Source organism: Myxocyprinus asiaticus, chromosome 24, assembly GCF_019703515.2.
Source record: "Myxocyprinus asiaticus isolate MX2 ecotype Aquarium Trade chromosome 24, UBuf_Myxa_2, whole genome shotgun sequence".
NCBI lineage: Eukaryota > Metazoa > Chordata > Actinopteri > Cypriniformes > Catostomidae > Myxocyprinus > Myxocyprinus asiaticus.
Window position 1 is genome coordinate 34,661,957 of NC_059367.1, and position 17,000 is coordinate 34,678,956.

The window sequence follows — 17,000 nt, forward strand, 5'->3', positions numbered from 1 at the left end:
TAGTGTTTTTTCACTTGCATTGGCATATGTTATTAGTGGATGTGGTGTTTGGCATATTAAATTAGCAAAACATTGCCAAATAAAAAAACATTTGGTTCCATAGTGCCGATACTTTACAAAGTCACGGTGACCGTCTTTTGACAGCACCTCGCCCGTCAGAGTTTGAGTGAGTAGATGTCATGAAGCAATGACCCAAGATTAGTTACTTTGATAATTAATTTGAGCTGTTATCTGCATAACTGCATAAATTGAGCCTGAACTAATTTTAACTCCAACTAAACTTAAAATGGGTTTTGTTCTCTGTCTGGATAGCTCGTTTTGGTAGTTTTTGCATTGCTTCGTAAGGAGACCGGGTGTCATGCCGAAATGTGATTCCCTAGAATCCTTATGTTTAGGGGTGGGGTTTAGGGATAGGGACCAATGACTCCCTACTATGGTTAAGGTTAGAAATAGTCTTTAGTGATAAGGACCAATCAGGTAGCAGGGAGTCAATATCTGGTGGGGAGTCCAATTTCGGCACAGAAAACAGAATCATCACTTTGTGTTTGCTCAGTAAAACTGTGGAGAAAAGAATTTACAATATGATTTTTGAACCAAACTGAAAATAGCCTATTAGGCTATATAGCTGTTGTTAGTATCTGGGAATCTTATCTCTGATAAATGTGATAATTGCAGCGTTTCCGCCGGATCCACTTTGATCCTTGAGGACGTCTTGAGGATGAAACGCGGTGTGTCTTTAAGACCCTGCGGAGGCCCGGTAACCCCACACGGCTCCGTTGTCCGTACTCTCCCGACTGTCTCTGTAGTTATTTGAAGGAGGCGCTATAGCCATATCTCCACTTTACAAAAAAACGGGAGAAGTAACGGGGCACTGTCTTGAGAGAACAAATCAAGCCCAAGCTGTGCAAACAGACTCTTCTCTCAGTCTCTCCGCGGCGTCGGAGTGAGTGCGGCCGATGCACGGCAGGCTGAAGCGTTTGGAGGCTCGTGTCCAGTTGAAATCCTCCGCTCACCCCCTCTCTCGAGTATATGTGGAGCTCAAGCGACACTTCTATGAGAATCCCCACTGAACGGCGAGACGAAGTTTGCTTGTTTTCTTAAACCGGGGGTGCTGGGGCGAGTAGAGGCGAGAGAGAGAGGGTGAAAGATGGTTTTGAACAGCCTCTCGTGCGTCTTGGCTTGGCTCTGCTTGGCTTGTATCTCGTCTTCTCCGTGCAAAGCTCGGATTTACACCAACCACTGGGCTGTTCGGATACCCGGCGGACCCGAGCAAGCTGAACAGATCGCCAGTAAATATGGATATAGAAACCTGGGCCAGGTACGTGTGTCCCGCACAAACGAGAACACAACTAAACTTGTTTGGAAGGATTTACAGTGATTTATTTGAGTGTGTTTTGTATCTAGAGGTCTTTTCCCTCTGTTCAAGTGTTTGTTATCATCACTTTCATTGAAGTTCAAACGTCAAGGGTGAAAGCGCAGGAGCTTCTCACACAAACACACACATGAACAAAGTTTCATAGAGTGTGTTGTGATTGTCCAGACTCTCCAACTTCTGTTGTTAAGCCCTTTAATCTTCATTGAGTTGTCTGAAGACTTATTTTATTATTATTATCAGCACAGAATGTGGAAAACAACAACAACAAAAGTCTTTATGAATCTGTTTACCATCTATCATAACTAATAATGAATGCTGGCAAATCAATTTGGCTATAAAATGAGGTGTACATTCATATCATCAGTATGAAGAGAAGTCACACATGTCTTTGTAACCTCTTCAGAATTTACTTGTAACATTCACTGTAACATGTCTGTGCGCTGACAGGGTGTCAATGCAAAACAGGCCAAAAGTGTTATGTAACATCTTTCACATATTTCAGATGATCTGAGCATTAATTACTGTAATGACATTGAACGATATATAATGCAGTCATTTGCAATGAAGTGTTTTAATTTGTCAAGCCATTTTAAGTTTTACAGAAGTTACAAATTACAGGATGAATTGCCTTGTCTTCCACTGCATCTTAGTCTTAATACACCGAAGAAAAAAAGACTAGTGAGATGTTCTTAAGTAAATTTGAATAGTATAAAATTAAGTTAAATCTACTTAACTTCATGATGACACTGTAAACTCGAATACATTTAAGGTAATCAGTTTCAACCCTGCTGGAAAATCCAGTTTAAGCTGGTACCTGTGTTTTGGAACATGGTAGCTGGTCATGAGCTGGTCCAAGTTGGTCATGAGCTTGTCATGAGCTGGTCCAAACTACCATCTACCAAAAACCAGCTTGACCACCTTGAGCTGGAATGACAAGCTGGTAGCTAATGTCCAGCATGGACCAGCTAATGTCCAGCATGGACCAGCTAATGAAAAGCTTGGACCACTAATGAGCAGATTGGACCAGCTAGAAACCAGCTACCATGTTCCAAAACACAGCTACCAGTTTAAGCTGGATTTTCCATTAGGGAAGTTAATAAATTACACGTTTAAGTTAGCAGGACTGTCAGATTTTGATTTTGTCATGCGTGTTGATTGAAATATTAAGTAAGCTAACTCATACAATTTGAATGCACTTAATTTAATATTCAACTCTTTGTGCGAACTTAAAATTAACAAGTAATCTCAACTTAATTACTTAAAGTTGAGGTAACCTAGCTAGTACAGTGAACACAGGCATGCTGAATAGAAGTCCCCTGCCCAGTTTCAGTAAAATTTAAATTCCTGTAAATGTAAAGTGACATTCATTTAACTCAAAACAATAAAACAATTCAGGTTACTTAAAAGGTGTTGGTTTTGTGAACTCAAAAGAAAGCGAATGTTCTACATACTCATGGTTAATTTATTTGAACTAATTTGGATGATTTAATTTTTCCCTTCTCAAAATAATTAATTATTATGAGCATTAGGGTTTAAGTGTAATATTGATTAACGTGAGTAAATTTAACTTTAACATTTCAGTTAACAGTAACTTTGACTTACAAATCCAAAGTACATGGGACTTAAACTTTAAAAGTAAAATTAGAATTTTTTCAGAACATGTCACATTTTGAATGTTTAATCATGTACCTCGTGACATATTGAAGCCTTCCACAGAGATGCTCAATACATGCTATGTAGTTTATTAGACAACATCACTTTCCATTACAGGTCATTAGCAAAGATATTGACCTGTGCACGAAGACACATAATTGTGCACTTTTACACTTGGTGCACAATACATGATGACGGTAACAATCAACAGTTTTTTTTTTTATCATGAATGGGTAGAAAAAGGACTTCAAACTCCACAAAACTGGTGGTGGTTGAGGAGAGTCCCCTGTTCACTGTGTAAAGCGCTTTGAGTGTAATGTCAGAAAAGCGCTATATAAATGTAATATTCATTCATTCATTCATTCAAAACAAGAAGTTACCAAACGTTACAACAAAATCAACAGTAAAAACGGTGAAACCATGCAAGCTCATTAATTATTCAAGCCTGGTGCACGCTGGGAACACCAGCTTCGAAAAGTTAAGTAAAATGTACTTATTTTATTTACCAGTGAAATTTAGTCAAATTAGCGAATAAATATGACAAGGCTTTCTTCTTTAGTATTGATACATTATGACGCACTGTTAACAAACAATCATTGCTGAGTGACTCCAGCCAGGTCTCCTAAGCAACCAAATTGGCCCGGTTGCTAGGGAGGGTAGAGTCACATGGGGTAAACTCCTCGTGGTCATGATTAGTGGTTCTCGCTCTCAGTGTGGCGTGTGGTAAGTTGTGTGTGGATCGCCGAGGATAGCATGAGCCTCCACATGCTGTGAATCTCCGCGGTGTCATACACAACGAGCCACGTGATAAGATGCGCGGATTGACTGTCTCAGAAGCGGAGGCAACTGAGACTAGTCCTCCACCACCCGGATTGAGGTGAGTAACCGCGCCACCACGAGGACCTAGTAAGTAGTGGAAATTGGGCATTCCAAATTGGGAGAAGAGGGGATAAAAAAACAAACAGTTATAAATAATATGTACTTATAAACTATAGTATTAATTTTTACAAGTTTGAATTGAGTACAAATGTAGAATTTACTTAATATTTTCTGCTATATTTACCTTACTACAAAATATATATTTTTTCAGTGTGGGAGCAAAAGAGCTAAGAGATCATAGTTTTCATTAATTAGGGATAGCCGAGCACTTTGCTGGTTAAAGATGCTGCTGAATTTAAATAAATAATAGGTACTGTAAATCAAGTGTACGTTTATGGTGGAGCCTTAAACTTTACACTGGACTGAATCAAGCCCATGTGTCAGAGATTTTACTGCAGCCAGGTTCATACACTGATTTCACAATGTGTTATCTTATCATACGTCTGTTCTTTTTACACCAGCTAAAATGATTCTCCTCAGGTTCCTCCTCAACCACAAGGATGTCATATCCATTATAACTAATTATGAACCCTACTGAACTTCGCAACTTCTCAAACTCATGTCTTCCTGTGGGAATCTGCTGTTGGGCTCATGGTCTTTACTCATGCATGAAATTATAAAAATGGAATGTGAGAGCTTACTTAGGAACCAGTTAAGTGTTCCTGTTTACAAAGGAAAGTATTAGATGCTTTTGATTTGATGAAAGAACTAGGAATCCAGTATAAATGTTCTCTACATAGGGCTCATATGCTTTTGAGTAGCTGCTAGAAACTGTGCAAACCAATGTGCTGTTCATAACCCACTTTGACTTTGTTGGTGAACTGATTAGGCTTATCTTTGGCTTCAAGAGTCATTGTTTTTTTATGGCAGGCTTATGTTTCCCTATGGAGTACAGTAGTCTATGGAGAATGTGTCATGGCTGCACGGTGTTATTGCACTTGTCAAGTAAATCTGTTGTGTGGAAAGTAATACAGCCTCTAGAGTAACCAATCTTCCAGTCAATGAGATCTTAAATTATTAATGAAATGAGCCCATTTCGACATGCCTGTGGTGAATATCAGTGTTTTATTTATAGCAACTTATACATTTATACTAAGACGTAACTTCCCTGTTTTACACTTTTTTTCCCATTATGTAGGACGTCACAGTTCGCATTGCAGTAACAAGTCGATTCTTGTTTCGCAATCTGTTGGTTTTAGAGATCGACCAGTATTGTTTTTTATGACCGATACTGGTTATTTTTATAGTTTGAGCGTCCGATAGCCTACATTTTTTATTACCATTTTATGTCTTCAACTAAATCACTCACTAGTCTCTGAAGTTAAGCTGCCTGTTTTAAGAGACCAATACAGCACATTGTCAACAAATTCATAATTTAGCATAATAATTCATAATAAAATCAACCCATTTTACTGGCAATATTCACTTGTCCAAGCCTCTTCATTAGTGATTGACCAATATGGAGCAGGATATAAATATGTATGTATATAATATATGTACTATGTATATGGATATAATATCGCACATAGTAAATGACGTACATGAAACTGCTAAAAAACTAAAACCTAGCATAATATATACTGAATTTCACTCAAATGTGTGAAGAAAAAAAACTATTTTGGTGTGTTTTAGATAGTAGATAGCAGCTTCTCCTGTTTAGACATTCCCCATTACATGGAGAAATTGTTAAAAAAGGAAGAAGGAAATGACAACAGTGCACACATAAAACCAGTAACCACAGACATATGTGCACATTAGCAATCACATTTTCTCACAGAAAGTAATATAATATGAAAATTATAGTGCTGTTTTATTCACGATTAATCTCATAATGTTTTTTGTAGTTAATCGCCTTTAATCACAGATTTTGAAAATGCTGAAATTTGACCCTATATGTACTACTTTTTCAGTCAAAATGCATTTTTTCCATCTTAGGAAAGAAAAAACAAAACAATATTTAGCAATATAATGGTTTATTAACATTTTCCAAACAAAAACTTCCACAGTATAAAGATAGAAATGCATTAAAATAGCACCAATTCAGGTAACATTAAATGTTTCCCAGAGTCTTTTTAACACCGAACCTAAAGATACGAAACAAAAGGCATCAGGAAAAAGTCACAACCTGATTGGCAGCTTTTATGACGTATATTTTGCGAATTTCTCTGTTGCACACACAAACGAAGATATGCTGCAAGAACAGCTGACGGCGTTTCCGACGCCTGTACCGAACTGTAATGGGCAACATAGCTCCTATGATGAGAAGAACCAGGTATGCTTGAGGTCAGTATTAGGCAGATTACTTCCTGTTTTTGGTCCGTTTAGATGTCTTTGGTCCATGTTGCGTTCATATATCAATCGAACTGCACCAGAGTTCGTTTGGAAGCGGACCGAGACCCCTGAATCTGCTTGTTTGGTGCGCAACAAGGTTCGGATGGCAGCGTTCACACTTGTTCAAATGAACTGCACTAACAGAACAATCGCACCGGAGTTCATTTTAATCGAACCAAACCTGCCCAGTGTGAACACACCCTAAATCTCTTAAACGATCTTCCTCCACAATATTAATCTGCCGGTAGACTGTGGCTGTCCGTGTTGCCACAGCAGTCATGAAGCTGCGTTCATGATTTGCGTCAGAGCGTCAACGGCAGTGTCAAACGCCACTTTGAACTCCACGCTTGCAGACAAATACGTCTCATACGTCTCATTCTGCGTTTTGGTGATTTAGTTAAGACTTGACGTGCTTCTGTGGTAATTAAAATGCACCTTACATAGGTTCCATCCTGGCATTTTTGTACATCATATAGCATTAAAAGTTCCTTTCTCCATCATTTTATCACTGACAGGAAGGCACTATTCTGAATGTTTGTGGTGTGTGTGTCAGTGTAATGAGTCCAGGCGAACACATTACAAAGATTCTGCCCTCCCAAGAAGTTTTTATACTGGTTAATTCTATACAAATGGTAAATGTGTTCATCGCGATTAAGAAAAATTAACACGTTAAACTTTTAATTAATCGCATGCGTTAACTCAGACAGCACTAAAACAATACATAAATAATAATGATAATAGCTAATAATAATATTTTAAATAAATAAATCGGCCAATATTTTGAATTTTTAAACTATCAGCCGATTTATTGGCCGCAGCGATATATCAGTGGACCACTACTCTTCATTAATGAATGTAACTTCAAATTTAAGGTCTTTTGAAATCTAAGGCTTTACACAATTTGTTTTCCTATATTTGAGGTCATCTTTGTTTTGTCCCATGTCTAACTTTATTGGTAAACCTGATATTAAAGAACCAGTCATCAGTTTAAAATATCAAACCAAGTATCTGTCTGTCACTAGTTGTATTTATGTGTTCTGAGCAGCATAGTGTAGTTTTTTTTGTTTGTTCGGTTTTCTTTGTAATACAGGAAATTACAGTTGTGTGTGTTGTTCTTGTAGATTGGTGATCTGAAGGACTACTACCATTTCTTCCACAGCCGTACGATAAAAAGGTCGACGCTTTCCAGCAGAGGCACACACAGCTTCATCTCCATGGAGCCAAAGGTCAGGCTTTTCACTATAACAACCCCACACCTGTGTGTTCTATGGTCTATATGGACTCCTGACTTCTTACTCATCAATGAATAGAATTGAAAGTGCATCCAAAACAACTGTTGCACAGTGCAAAGCAAGTAGATAGCTGCACTCATAGACGGTGCTTTCAACTTGTGACCTATAGATTCTGTATTCGGGAACAGTCTTGGGTTAGGTTATCACATTGGATTGCCTGTACACAGTAGTGCACATGCAGACTCTTTACTGAGCTGTTCTGTGTTCAGTTTTGAACATAAAAAAACAAATGAAAAAAGAAAATTCTTATGATTTACTTGCATTCAATTCAAGTCGAACATGTTCTTGAGCTATATAGTTGACATTGCTTACAAGGATGAATCTCACGAAGCTGGTCAAGAGGATGTCTAGGACATGGTATGCTCATCAAAAGGAAAAAATAAGAAATTATATTTTGCACTCTGCCATTATTTTCGAGACATTATATTCATGACAATTAAGCATGTTTTCTCCAAAAGAATCATTAATTTATTCCCATAATGTAAATATATTATTTAAATTGTGAAGAGTGTATACATCCTAGTAGTATTTGCTCTACTGCCTTTATACAGATTTGAATAAAGAAATAAGGTTATTTTCATTACTTCATTACTGAAACATCGAGAATGAGAATTACAAACAAAAACATAACAACGGGTTACAGTAATGAAAATTGGAGTGCATAATTGCCATGAAAATAATGTCACAATAAAAAATTGCCAATGGTTTTAAAAATAGGCCTGATGTTTTATGCAAAATAAAATTTTTGCCTTTTTTATCTTTTTATTTTAGGGTGAAATATGACTTGGATATATTTTAAGGAATAGATTTTTCAGGGCAAAAAATAATTTATCTAGTTAGAGAAATGCTACAGAGAATAAGGTGTTAAGTGTCTGTCATTCAGCTAGGGGAAGTTACTAAATAATTTCTCTCTCTCTTAGGTGGAGTGGGTCCAACAACAGGTAGTGAAGAGGAGAACAAAGCGAGATTATAAACCCTCATATCCTGGTCCAGTACAGTCCAGTATGGCCCAATCCAACTCCATTTACTTCAATGATGCTAAATGGAGCAGTATGTGGTACATAGTGAGTATACCAAATTAACAGCTTTTCAATTTGTTTAATGAATTGCAAACACTGGGAAAGACTTGATCATTTTCATTTTTACTGCACTTCCTGCATAGAAAATGAACTTTTTGCCAGGCCAGGTATTATAGTGAGAATCAAACAACTAAACAGCATGGCAGTATCCTTGTTAAAGGCAACAATAATTCAAAATTTGAATTTCAAAACCATTTGAAACCACATGAATTCAAAATTTCATCAATAAAATAACATCAACGAGAAATTTGTGCAGAGGTTGCTATCTAACTACTTTTACTGTTGAAGCTGCTGCCATTTTGGTTTTTACATGACATGACAAAGGTCAAGTGAGAGTTAGAGCTTTCATAATTAGTTTCTAACTTGTAATTTTGAGTTAAGAAAGATGAACAGTTTAAACTAGTCGAAAACTTGTAATTATGGTGATTCTGGTATGATGTGACCGCAGCATATTTTTAGCTGTTTTCTGTTTTAATCATAAATGTGTGACATTATGGAAGTTAAAGTGATAGTTCACACAATAATGAAAGTTCAGTTGTCATTTACTCCCTCCTTATGGTGTTCCAAACTTACTTTTGTAATTCTGTATTGCAAAGAAGATAGAAATTCATACAGGTTTGGAATGACTTCAGAGCCAATAAATAAAGACAGAATTTTCATTATAATTAAGATGTGAATGCTGTTTCACGTCTTTAAGAGCGAAACCATGTCTCAGAATGATTAGCACCAAATTAATGTTCCGCTCATTTAAATGCTTATGTCTTTTCATGAAAACATAACACCAGGTAGCAAAACCGTTGTATTTTAACTAAAACATTAGCTCTGCTAATTTGTCAGCTTGAATCTTGCTCAAGGAAGACTGAAAACTCAAAAAAAAGACTGAAAAAAAGGAATGCATGTCACACCAGATTAACCGAGTTTATACATGTGAACGCCACCCACAGAGATACATTTGCAGCGTCTTCTCTAACATACTGTCTAGTGGAGACATTTTCTGTGAGGTAATTATAAAAACAGGCTTTTGTTTTCATAGCTGTCATGTTCCTCGGCGCATGAGTGTCAATGGCACGAATGTGAAGACATCCTTGCTTTTCAATGACTGACATGGAAAACGACCTTCAAATTTGCCAAAAAGTAAAAAAAATTTGCGCTTTGGCTAGATTGAAACCTTGAGTCATGACGCAGATAGTTTATCTAATTATGTTCAAGGGAAATTGTTCGAATAACGTCTGTTGTCGCCATCACTCTTTCTTTGGATGACTTTGTTCAGTTCAGACAGGAACGGCAAGTGAGTGAACGATGCGGTTGTTCTCTAATGAGTGGTTACAGCTCTGTCAATGGTTAATATGGCTCAGATAACATCAATACTTTGACCGGAATGCATCCATTTGGCTCAGGTTTTTCTTGTTGACCTGGGAGTTGTACTTTGGGAGCAAATAAACTTGACTTTCCAGGATAGGGTCTAATTCCAACTTAGCGTCTGATTCCATGTGGTGAACTTCTCTCTGCCACTCAAAGGCATATAATAACAGTATCCGAGTCGTGCGAGATGAAGGAAGTTGTACATTTTGGGGATATATTTCAAAATTAATTTTAGCACATAATAATACCCAGAATATAAAAACAAAATAAAACACAGAGGTGTGGCCTAGTGGTTATTACATGTGCTCCAGACACATTGAGTGATGGTGCTCACGTGGAAGGCTCACGTTTGAATCCCGATGCCTATGTTGTGTGTCAATCTCATTCTGTTACTTAGAAAAGCCCCCCCCCCCCCCATCCCATTAAAGTAAATGTTTTTAATGGTAATTAAATATATATATATTTTTTAGATATTATTTAGAGGTCATGGCATGAGGAATAACATTTTTCATTGATTTTTTGACATATAAGAGGTCATTGTACTATGAAAACATACTGTAAACAGGGGTGTAGATTCCAGAGGTGGGTGGAGGTTACCCACAAAACAAGCAAGTAAGCCACCCCCCCCCCCCACCTCCTTAATTTATACCATGATCAATGGAAACATGGGCAAATGCTTCACACTGCAACTCCCCCCCCCCCCCCCCCACACACACACACAGTTGCATCTGACCACCTCCACAACAACACATCAATACCTGCTTTACCTTATCACTTTCATAGCCCCACCCAATAGCGGTGAACAGTGAGATGGCAATGAGAGAGAGCAGGTCAGTCAAGATCAGAGAGACAGTCATAAGTGTGGCGTCAAGATTTAAAGGAGAAGCAGCACCAAAACCAAGCGTTTCCAACATAGGGTCAGAGTGAGGGTGGAAAATGCAAAAACCTTTACTAATATTATAAATGACCCTTAAGGAACATATTAAATAAAAAATTAAAAAAAATTTGTAACGATTTTTTTGTGTGATTTTTATTTTTTTTATTTTTTACTATTAACACTTTCTTTCTTTCACTTTTTTATGTAAGCATATACACTACCGGTCAAAAGTTTAGGGTCACTTACCTATTCTTTATTTAAATTTTTTCACATTTTAGAATAACAGTAAAGTCATCTAAACTATGTAATAACAGAAATGGAACTACGGGAATTATATTGTGACTATAAACATCCAAAATAAATCAAAACTGTGTTATATTTTAGCATCTTTAAAGTAGTCACCCTTTGCCTAGAATTTGCAGACATGTACTCTTGGCATTTTCTCAACCAACTTCTTGAGATATCACCCTGGGATGCTTTTTAAACAGTATTGAAGGAGTTCCCATCTATGTTGGGCACTTATTGGCTGCTTTTCTTAATTATTCGTTCAAAGTCATCAATTAAAAAAAAAAAAAATGTAAATACAATTTTAGTTTTGTAATGAAATCAATTAATATAGTGGCACAGTTATATTTTTGTCTACAAAACTCATTTGAAACATTTAAGAATACACCTTCAGATTAAAAGGTTTTTAAGATCATGAGAAACATTTCAGTCAAATGACCCCAAACTTTTGAACAGCAGTTTATGTGACTTGTTTGTTGCTTAAAAGTCTTCTTATTTGTTCCAGTTGTCTCATTTCCTCCTCATCTGTGTGTCTTGCAGCACTGTAATGATAACATCCATAACTGTCAGTCTGACATGAATATCGTTGGTGCGTGGAAGAGAGGCTACACGGGTAAGGATGTAGTGGTCACTATTTTGGATGATGGGATCGAGAGAAATCACCCAGACCTCATACAGAACTATGTAAGTGTGTCTGTGTTTGCATGTATGCCTGCATTCGTAATGGGATACTAGCATACTGCTTAATGCATACTGTGCAGTATACAGTGCATTCAGAAAGTATTCAGACCCCTTCGTTTTTTTAACATTTTGTTATGTTGCAGCCTTATGCTTAAATGCTTTAAATTATTTTTTTTCACATCAATCTACACTCCATACCCCATAATGAAAAGCAAAACCAGATTTTTTATAACTTTGTAAATGTATTAAAAAGAAAAAAACTGAAATATCACATTGACATAAGTATTCAGACCCTTTGCTATAACACTTGAAATTGAGCTCAGGTGCATCCCATTTCCCTGGATCATCTTTGAGTCCATCTCTGGCAAATTCAATTGATTGGACATGATTTGGAAAGGCACACACCTGTCTATATAAGGTCTCACAGCTGAAAATGCATATCGGAGCAAAAACCAAACCATTAGGTCAAAGGAACTGCCTGCAGAGCTCAGAGACAGGATTGTGTCAAGGCACAGATCTGGGGAAGGCTACAAAAAAATTTCGGCTGCATTAAGGGTTCCCAAGAGCACAGTGGCTTCAATAATTCTTAAATGGAAGAAGTTTGGAACAACCAGGACTCTTCCTAGAGCTGGCCGTCCGGCCAAACTGAGCAATCGTGGGAGAAGGGCCTTGGTAAGAGAGGTGACCAGAGATCATGTGTGGAGATGGGAGAAACTTACAGAAGGACAACCAACACTGCACCAATCTGGGCTTTATGGCAGAGTGGCCAGAAGGAAGCCTCTCCTCAGTGCAAGACACATACAAAAAGCACCTAAAGGACTCTCAGACTGTGAGAAACAAGATTCTCTGGTCTGATGAAACGAAGATTGAACTGTTTGGCCTCAATTCCAAGCGTCATGTCTGGAGGAAACCAGGCACCGCTCATCTCCTGCGCAATTCCATCCCAACGGTGAAGCATGGTGGTGGCAGCATCATGCTGTGGGGGTGTTTTTCAGCGGCAGGGACTGGGGGACTGGCCTGTTTGAAGGAAAGCAGAATGTAGAAAAATACAGAGATATTCTTAATGAAAACTTTGTCCAAAGCATTTAGGACCTCAGACTGGGCCGAAGGTTCACCTTCCAACAGGACAATTACCCTAAGCACACAGCCAAGGCAACACAAGGGTGGCTAAGCAACTCTGTGAATGTCCTTGAGTGGCCCAGCCAGAGTCCGGACTTGAACCCAATCGAACATCTCTGGAGAGACCTGAAAATGGCTGTCCACTGACGGTCCCTATCCAACCTGACAGAGCTTGAGAGGATCTGCAGAGAAGAATGGCAGAAAATCCACAAATCCAGGTGTGCAATGCTTGTCGCATCATACCCAAAAATACTTGAGGCTGTAATCGCTGCCAAATGTGCTTCAACTACAGTAAGTACTGAGTTAAGGGTCTGAATACTTATGTTAATGTGATATTTCAGTTTTTTCTTGTTAATACATTTGCAAAGTTATCAAAAATCTGGTTTTTGCTTTGTCATTATGGGGTATGGAGAGTAGATTAATGTAAAAAAAAATAATATTTTAAAGCATTTTAGCATAAGGCTGCAACATAACAAAGCGTGAAAAAAATGAAGGGGTCTGAATGCACTGTATACTGAATACTGCCTACTATTTTTTAAAAGTGGGACATGAAACGATACACATTGTAGCACTTAGCAACAATGTGCAGTATAGTTTTAGCAATGCAAAACATTTCAGACATTGTTTAATTCAGTGAGTGGCCTCCAGTTATCATCTTGGAAGTAAATTGGTTATTTTTTGCAATTTTAATAAAAAATTTAAACATTGTAACTTAATACATGAAGGTCTTTAAACCATTACATTACAAAATGTTTCTATTTTTTCCACCGTATTGATAGTGTCCCACATACTTGCCTGCGACCACCCAGGTGTATGAGGGGTATTTGTTTGTATAAAAACATCAAAACTCTCGGCAGTCCGATCAAATAATGATAATCAAGAAAAAAATTAACAATCTGGGCATTTACATGCTCGTTCTTACACGACTATGCTTAATAAGCTGACAGTGTATGAGGTCATGTAAATGGCTTTAACGATTTTCCTTTAACGATGTAAGGTACACTGTTTAAATCTTGGAATATTCTGGGATTAAGACAAATTAAGCTTGATTAACAGAATTTGGACCATATGTTGATTACCACAAAGCTTAATTTTGACTTGTCCCTCCCGTTCTTTAAAAAAAGATAAAATCTGTGTAACCATAAAGGTCATTGCACACCAAACGCAAATTTTTGCCACTATTACGATTTTTAATAAAAACAATGGATTCCTATGAAATCAATTAACACCTGGAGTGAGCAATCGCGCGCCAACAAAGTGAGGTTTTTTTTTTATGGCGAGTGAGTCGTTTTTTTCCCCCTGCCCAGTGATGAAATGCCCTGACCAATAAAATATGAGCTTTGGATCATGTGTCAGGAGCGCTGCAGTTACCAAAACAAGTACAACCAATGGCGCTAAAGCACAGAAAGCTGTTTTGACCAAAAAATGGGGATGTTGGTTGGGATTTGTGTTTCATTGTATGGATTTTAAAGACTCTTGGAGCGTTTAGATTTCGTCACATTTAATCATAACTTGCAGGGTTTTGAACAAATGTACACTCACTTTATTAGGAACACCTGTACACCTGCTTATTCATTCATTCAGCTTCAGTTAATGTTCACATCAACCATCAGAAAAATGTGATCTCAGTGATTTCGACCCCTCAGACTGTGTATGCATGATAAAACTGCCAGCCAACTTGTCCAGCAGGTGAATGGAAATAGTTTGTGATAGTGTCTTTAATGTATTCTTTCTCAATGAGGAAATCAACAACAAACTCGTCACCGCTGAAGTAGCTTGTAGAGAAATTTGTTTTTATTTTTTTCGATATGCTCGCTAGAGAACTTGCTTTTCTTTCACATTAAGAAGCCATGGTTATTTACTGTTGAACTTGTCAAGTAGTTCTTCTCATATGTGATGGGCGAAGGGCTGAAAGGTGCTTTGCGCCACCTACAGTACCGGGGTAAATTAGCACAAACTATTGTTAAGGATTGAATGGGTTAACTGCGATCATTTGCCTCACTGGTAATTTGGTAGTCCGCCGAAAAAATGTAAACAACTTTACTCAAGTTTTAACAGAAGAATTAATGTAAGTGCTTTTATAAAATAAGCTTCACATTTCTGCCTTTTTAAACCCTCCAAAAATTGGTCCCATTCACTTCCATTATAAGTGCCTCACTTTAACCTCGATTTTTATTTTTCAAAGAATAGTCAAATTTTTTTTTGTTTTGTTTTTTTTAAATCAACATTTTGCCACAAATTCTGTAAATTGAGCGTAACTTGTATTGAACCCAAAACATTCCTTTTAAGCAAAAACCGTTTGACACACATTGATTTTTGGTTGGTATAAGTGTATTGCTGTGCAGGTAAACACTCAGTATTATATACTGTACATTTTAGGGAATATACTGTAGTAGGTCATCCTGGTACTCCATCCATGTATACAAAAAATTAGCATTTTCCACACTGTGTACATTCTGCATACTGCAGAAATAGTATGGTTGTACGCTATAGAGCACAACAGTGACCGCCCACTTTGTCAGCTATCTGGGTTCCGGAAGTATTTTTCCCATTCATTTTGCCCAAGACTTTTTTATAAAATACTTCATAAGAGTTGTAAGCCATGAACCAAACCAACCAGCTCCGAGGAGAATCACAACATCACAAACTTTGTTTTGAGGTTAAAAAATATTTGAAAATCAGACATTAAGACAAGGCTGTGTACTTACCATCTTTCATGAGGGCACGGACTACAATCCCATGAAGCATTGCAAATTATGTAATTGAATAAAAAACAATGGGAATATATACAACTATTGATTTTAGGTTGTTGATTATAAGTACAGAAACAATATATTTTACGTTTATTGCAGAATATACTGATGTGTACAAATAGATAAGTAGTTTAATGGTGAAGGGAGACCGACTCGATCACGTCACTCACAGTGCATCATGGGAGTGCGTTGCCGCTCCGAGGCACGTTGTGCAGGTTTCGTTGGCCGCGGTTCTCTAATTGGTGGAACTTTCTCTGCTGTATCATGGGTAATGTAGTTGTTTACCATGAATTCCGCTATCAAACACGATTTTTAAACAATGAAGTTGAAATGATGCAGACGGATAGCTTCAACCGAAGCATATACGATTAGTGAACAACCTCGTAGCTTGCGGTAGGTCTGTCCTTAAAAGTTATCATTGAAAATCTATTTGCCTATGGGATAAATGAATGGGATTTTTACTTCTGGAACCAGACTGTTGCACTCTATTCCAAACAAAGCCTCTGTGTGGTTTTGATTGGTCAAACTCAGTAAGCCTGTTTGTTTTGATGTCTCTGTGTTTATATAAGATTTGGATTGGAAGTACTTGTCCTCTTTATTCCAAAAAGGTCATTCACATGTAAAAGTCCAAAAGTGCTGTACTTTGGTGTTTCAAAAAAATTTCAGATATGTCTATGCCGTAAGGCACTTATGACTGATTAAACTGCACTCCTCATGTTGTGATTGGAGACATTCCCACAATGAACGGACAAGTCCATGTTTGATTTTATTCTCACATCTCTTTCTCTCTCTATTTTGATCTGTATGCAGGATAATGAGGCCAGTTATGATGTGAACGGTAACGACATGGATCCCATGCCCAGATACGATGCCAGTAATGAGAACAAGTAAGAGTCAAGTTCATTGCATGCAAACAGTATAATCAATTGTTTTAACAAATCAGGTCGTTAAAATGGTGTAAAGGCTTTGTTTATGCTTTTATATTGTTTTGTCTTTTCTGTGGTGCGTGTGTGGATGTGGGTAATTGGCTTGTAATCCTTGTGCGACGAGAGTGAAGTGTTTGTTGAAAGTGGCTTTTCGGAGTTTGCTTTGTGTGCATCAGAGGGTTTCTTAGGTGTATGAGTAAATATGGTTCTTGGCTGATGATCCTTGTGTGCGTATTTGGCTCGTTTGTTTGGCGAAAAGGGATTTTAAAATTAACTTTGTGTGTGTAGGTAGATTTGGGTGCTTGGCTCAGGATCATGTGATTTTTAAGTGTTTGGCATGTTTGTTTGGTGGATATTGATATTTTCTGATGTATATGTGCGTATGTAT

At 37.5% G+C, this 17,000-nt stretch overlaps 1 protein-coding gene and 1 non-coding gene across 5 annotated transcripts in view; one reads left to right on the plus strand and one right to left on the minus strand.

Moving 5' to 3' along the window:
* Positions 1-795: 795 nt before the first annotated feature.
* The window catches only part of LOC127414540 (proprotein convertase subtilisin/kexin type 5-like), an 83,908-nt gene continuing 67,703 nt past the window's right edge, over positions 796-17,000 (plus strand). For 2 of the 4 annotated variants that reach the window (XM_051652639.1, XM_051652640.1), the window contains exons 1-5: positions 799-1,318; positions 7,360-7,464; positions 8,451-8,594; positions 11,674-11,817; positions 16,497-16,573. In XM_051652639.1, the coding sequence (XP_051508599.1) occupies positions 1,148-1,318; positions 7,360-7,464; positions 8,451-8,594; positions 11,674-11,817; positions 16,497-16,573 (641 nt within the window). In that variant the 5' untranslated portion in view covers positions 799-1,147. Of the gene's footprint in view, positions 1,319-7,359; positions 7,465-8,450; positions 8,595-11,673; positions 11,818-16,496; positions 16,574-17,000 lie in introns of all 4 variants that reach the window. The other 2 variants (XM_051652642.1, XM_051652641.1) reach the window with 2 other exon arrangements.
* Positions 4,694-4,831, minus strand: LOC127415510 (small nucleolar RNA SNORA5). Its single transcript, XR_007892954.1, has one exon. It is a non-coding gene; the product is annotated as a small nucleolar RNA SNORA5 (small nucleolar RNA).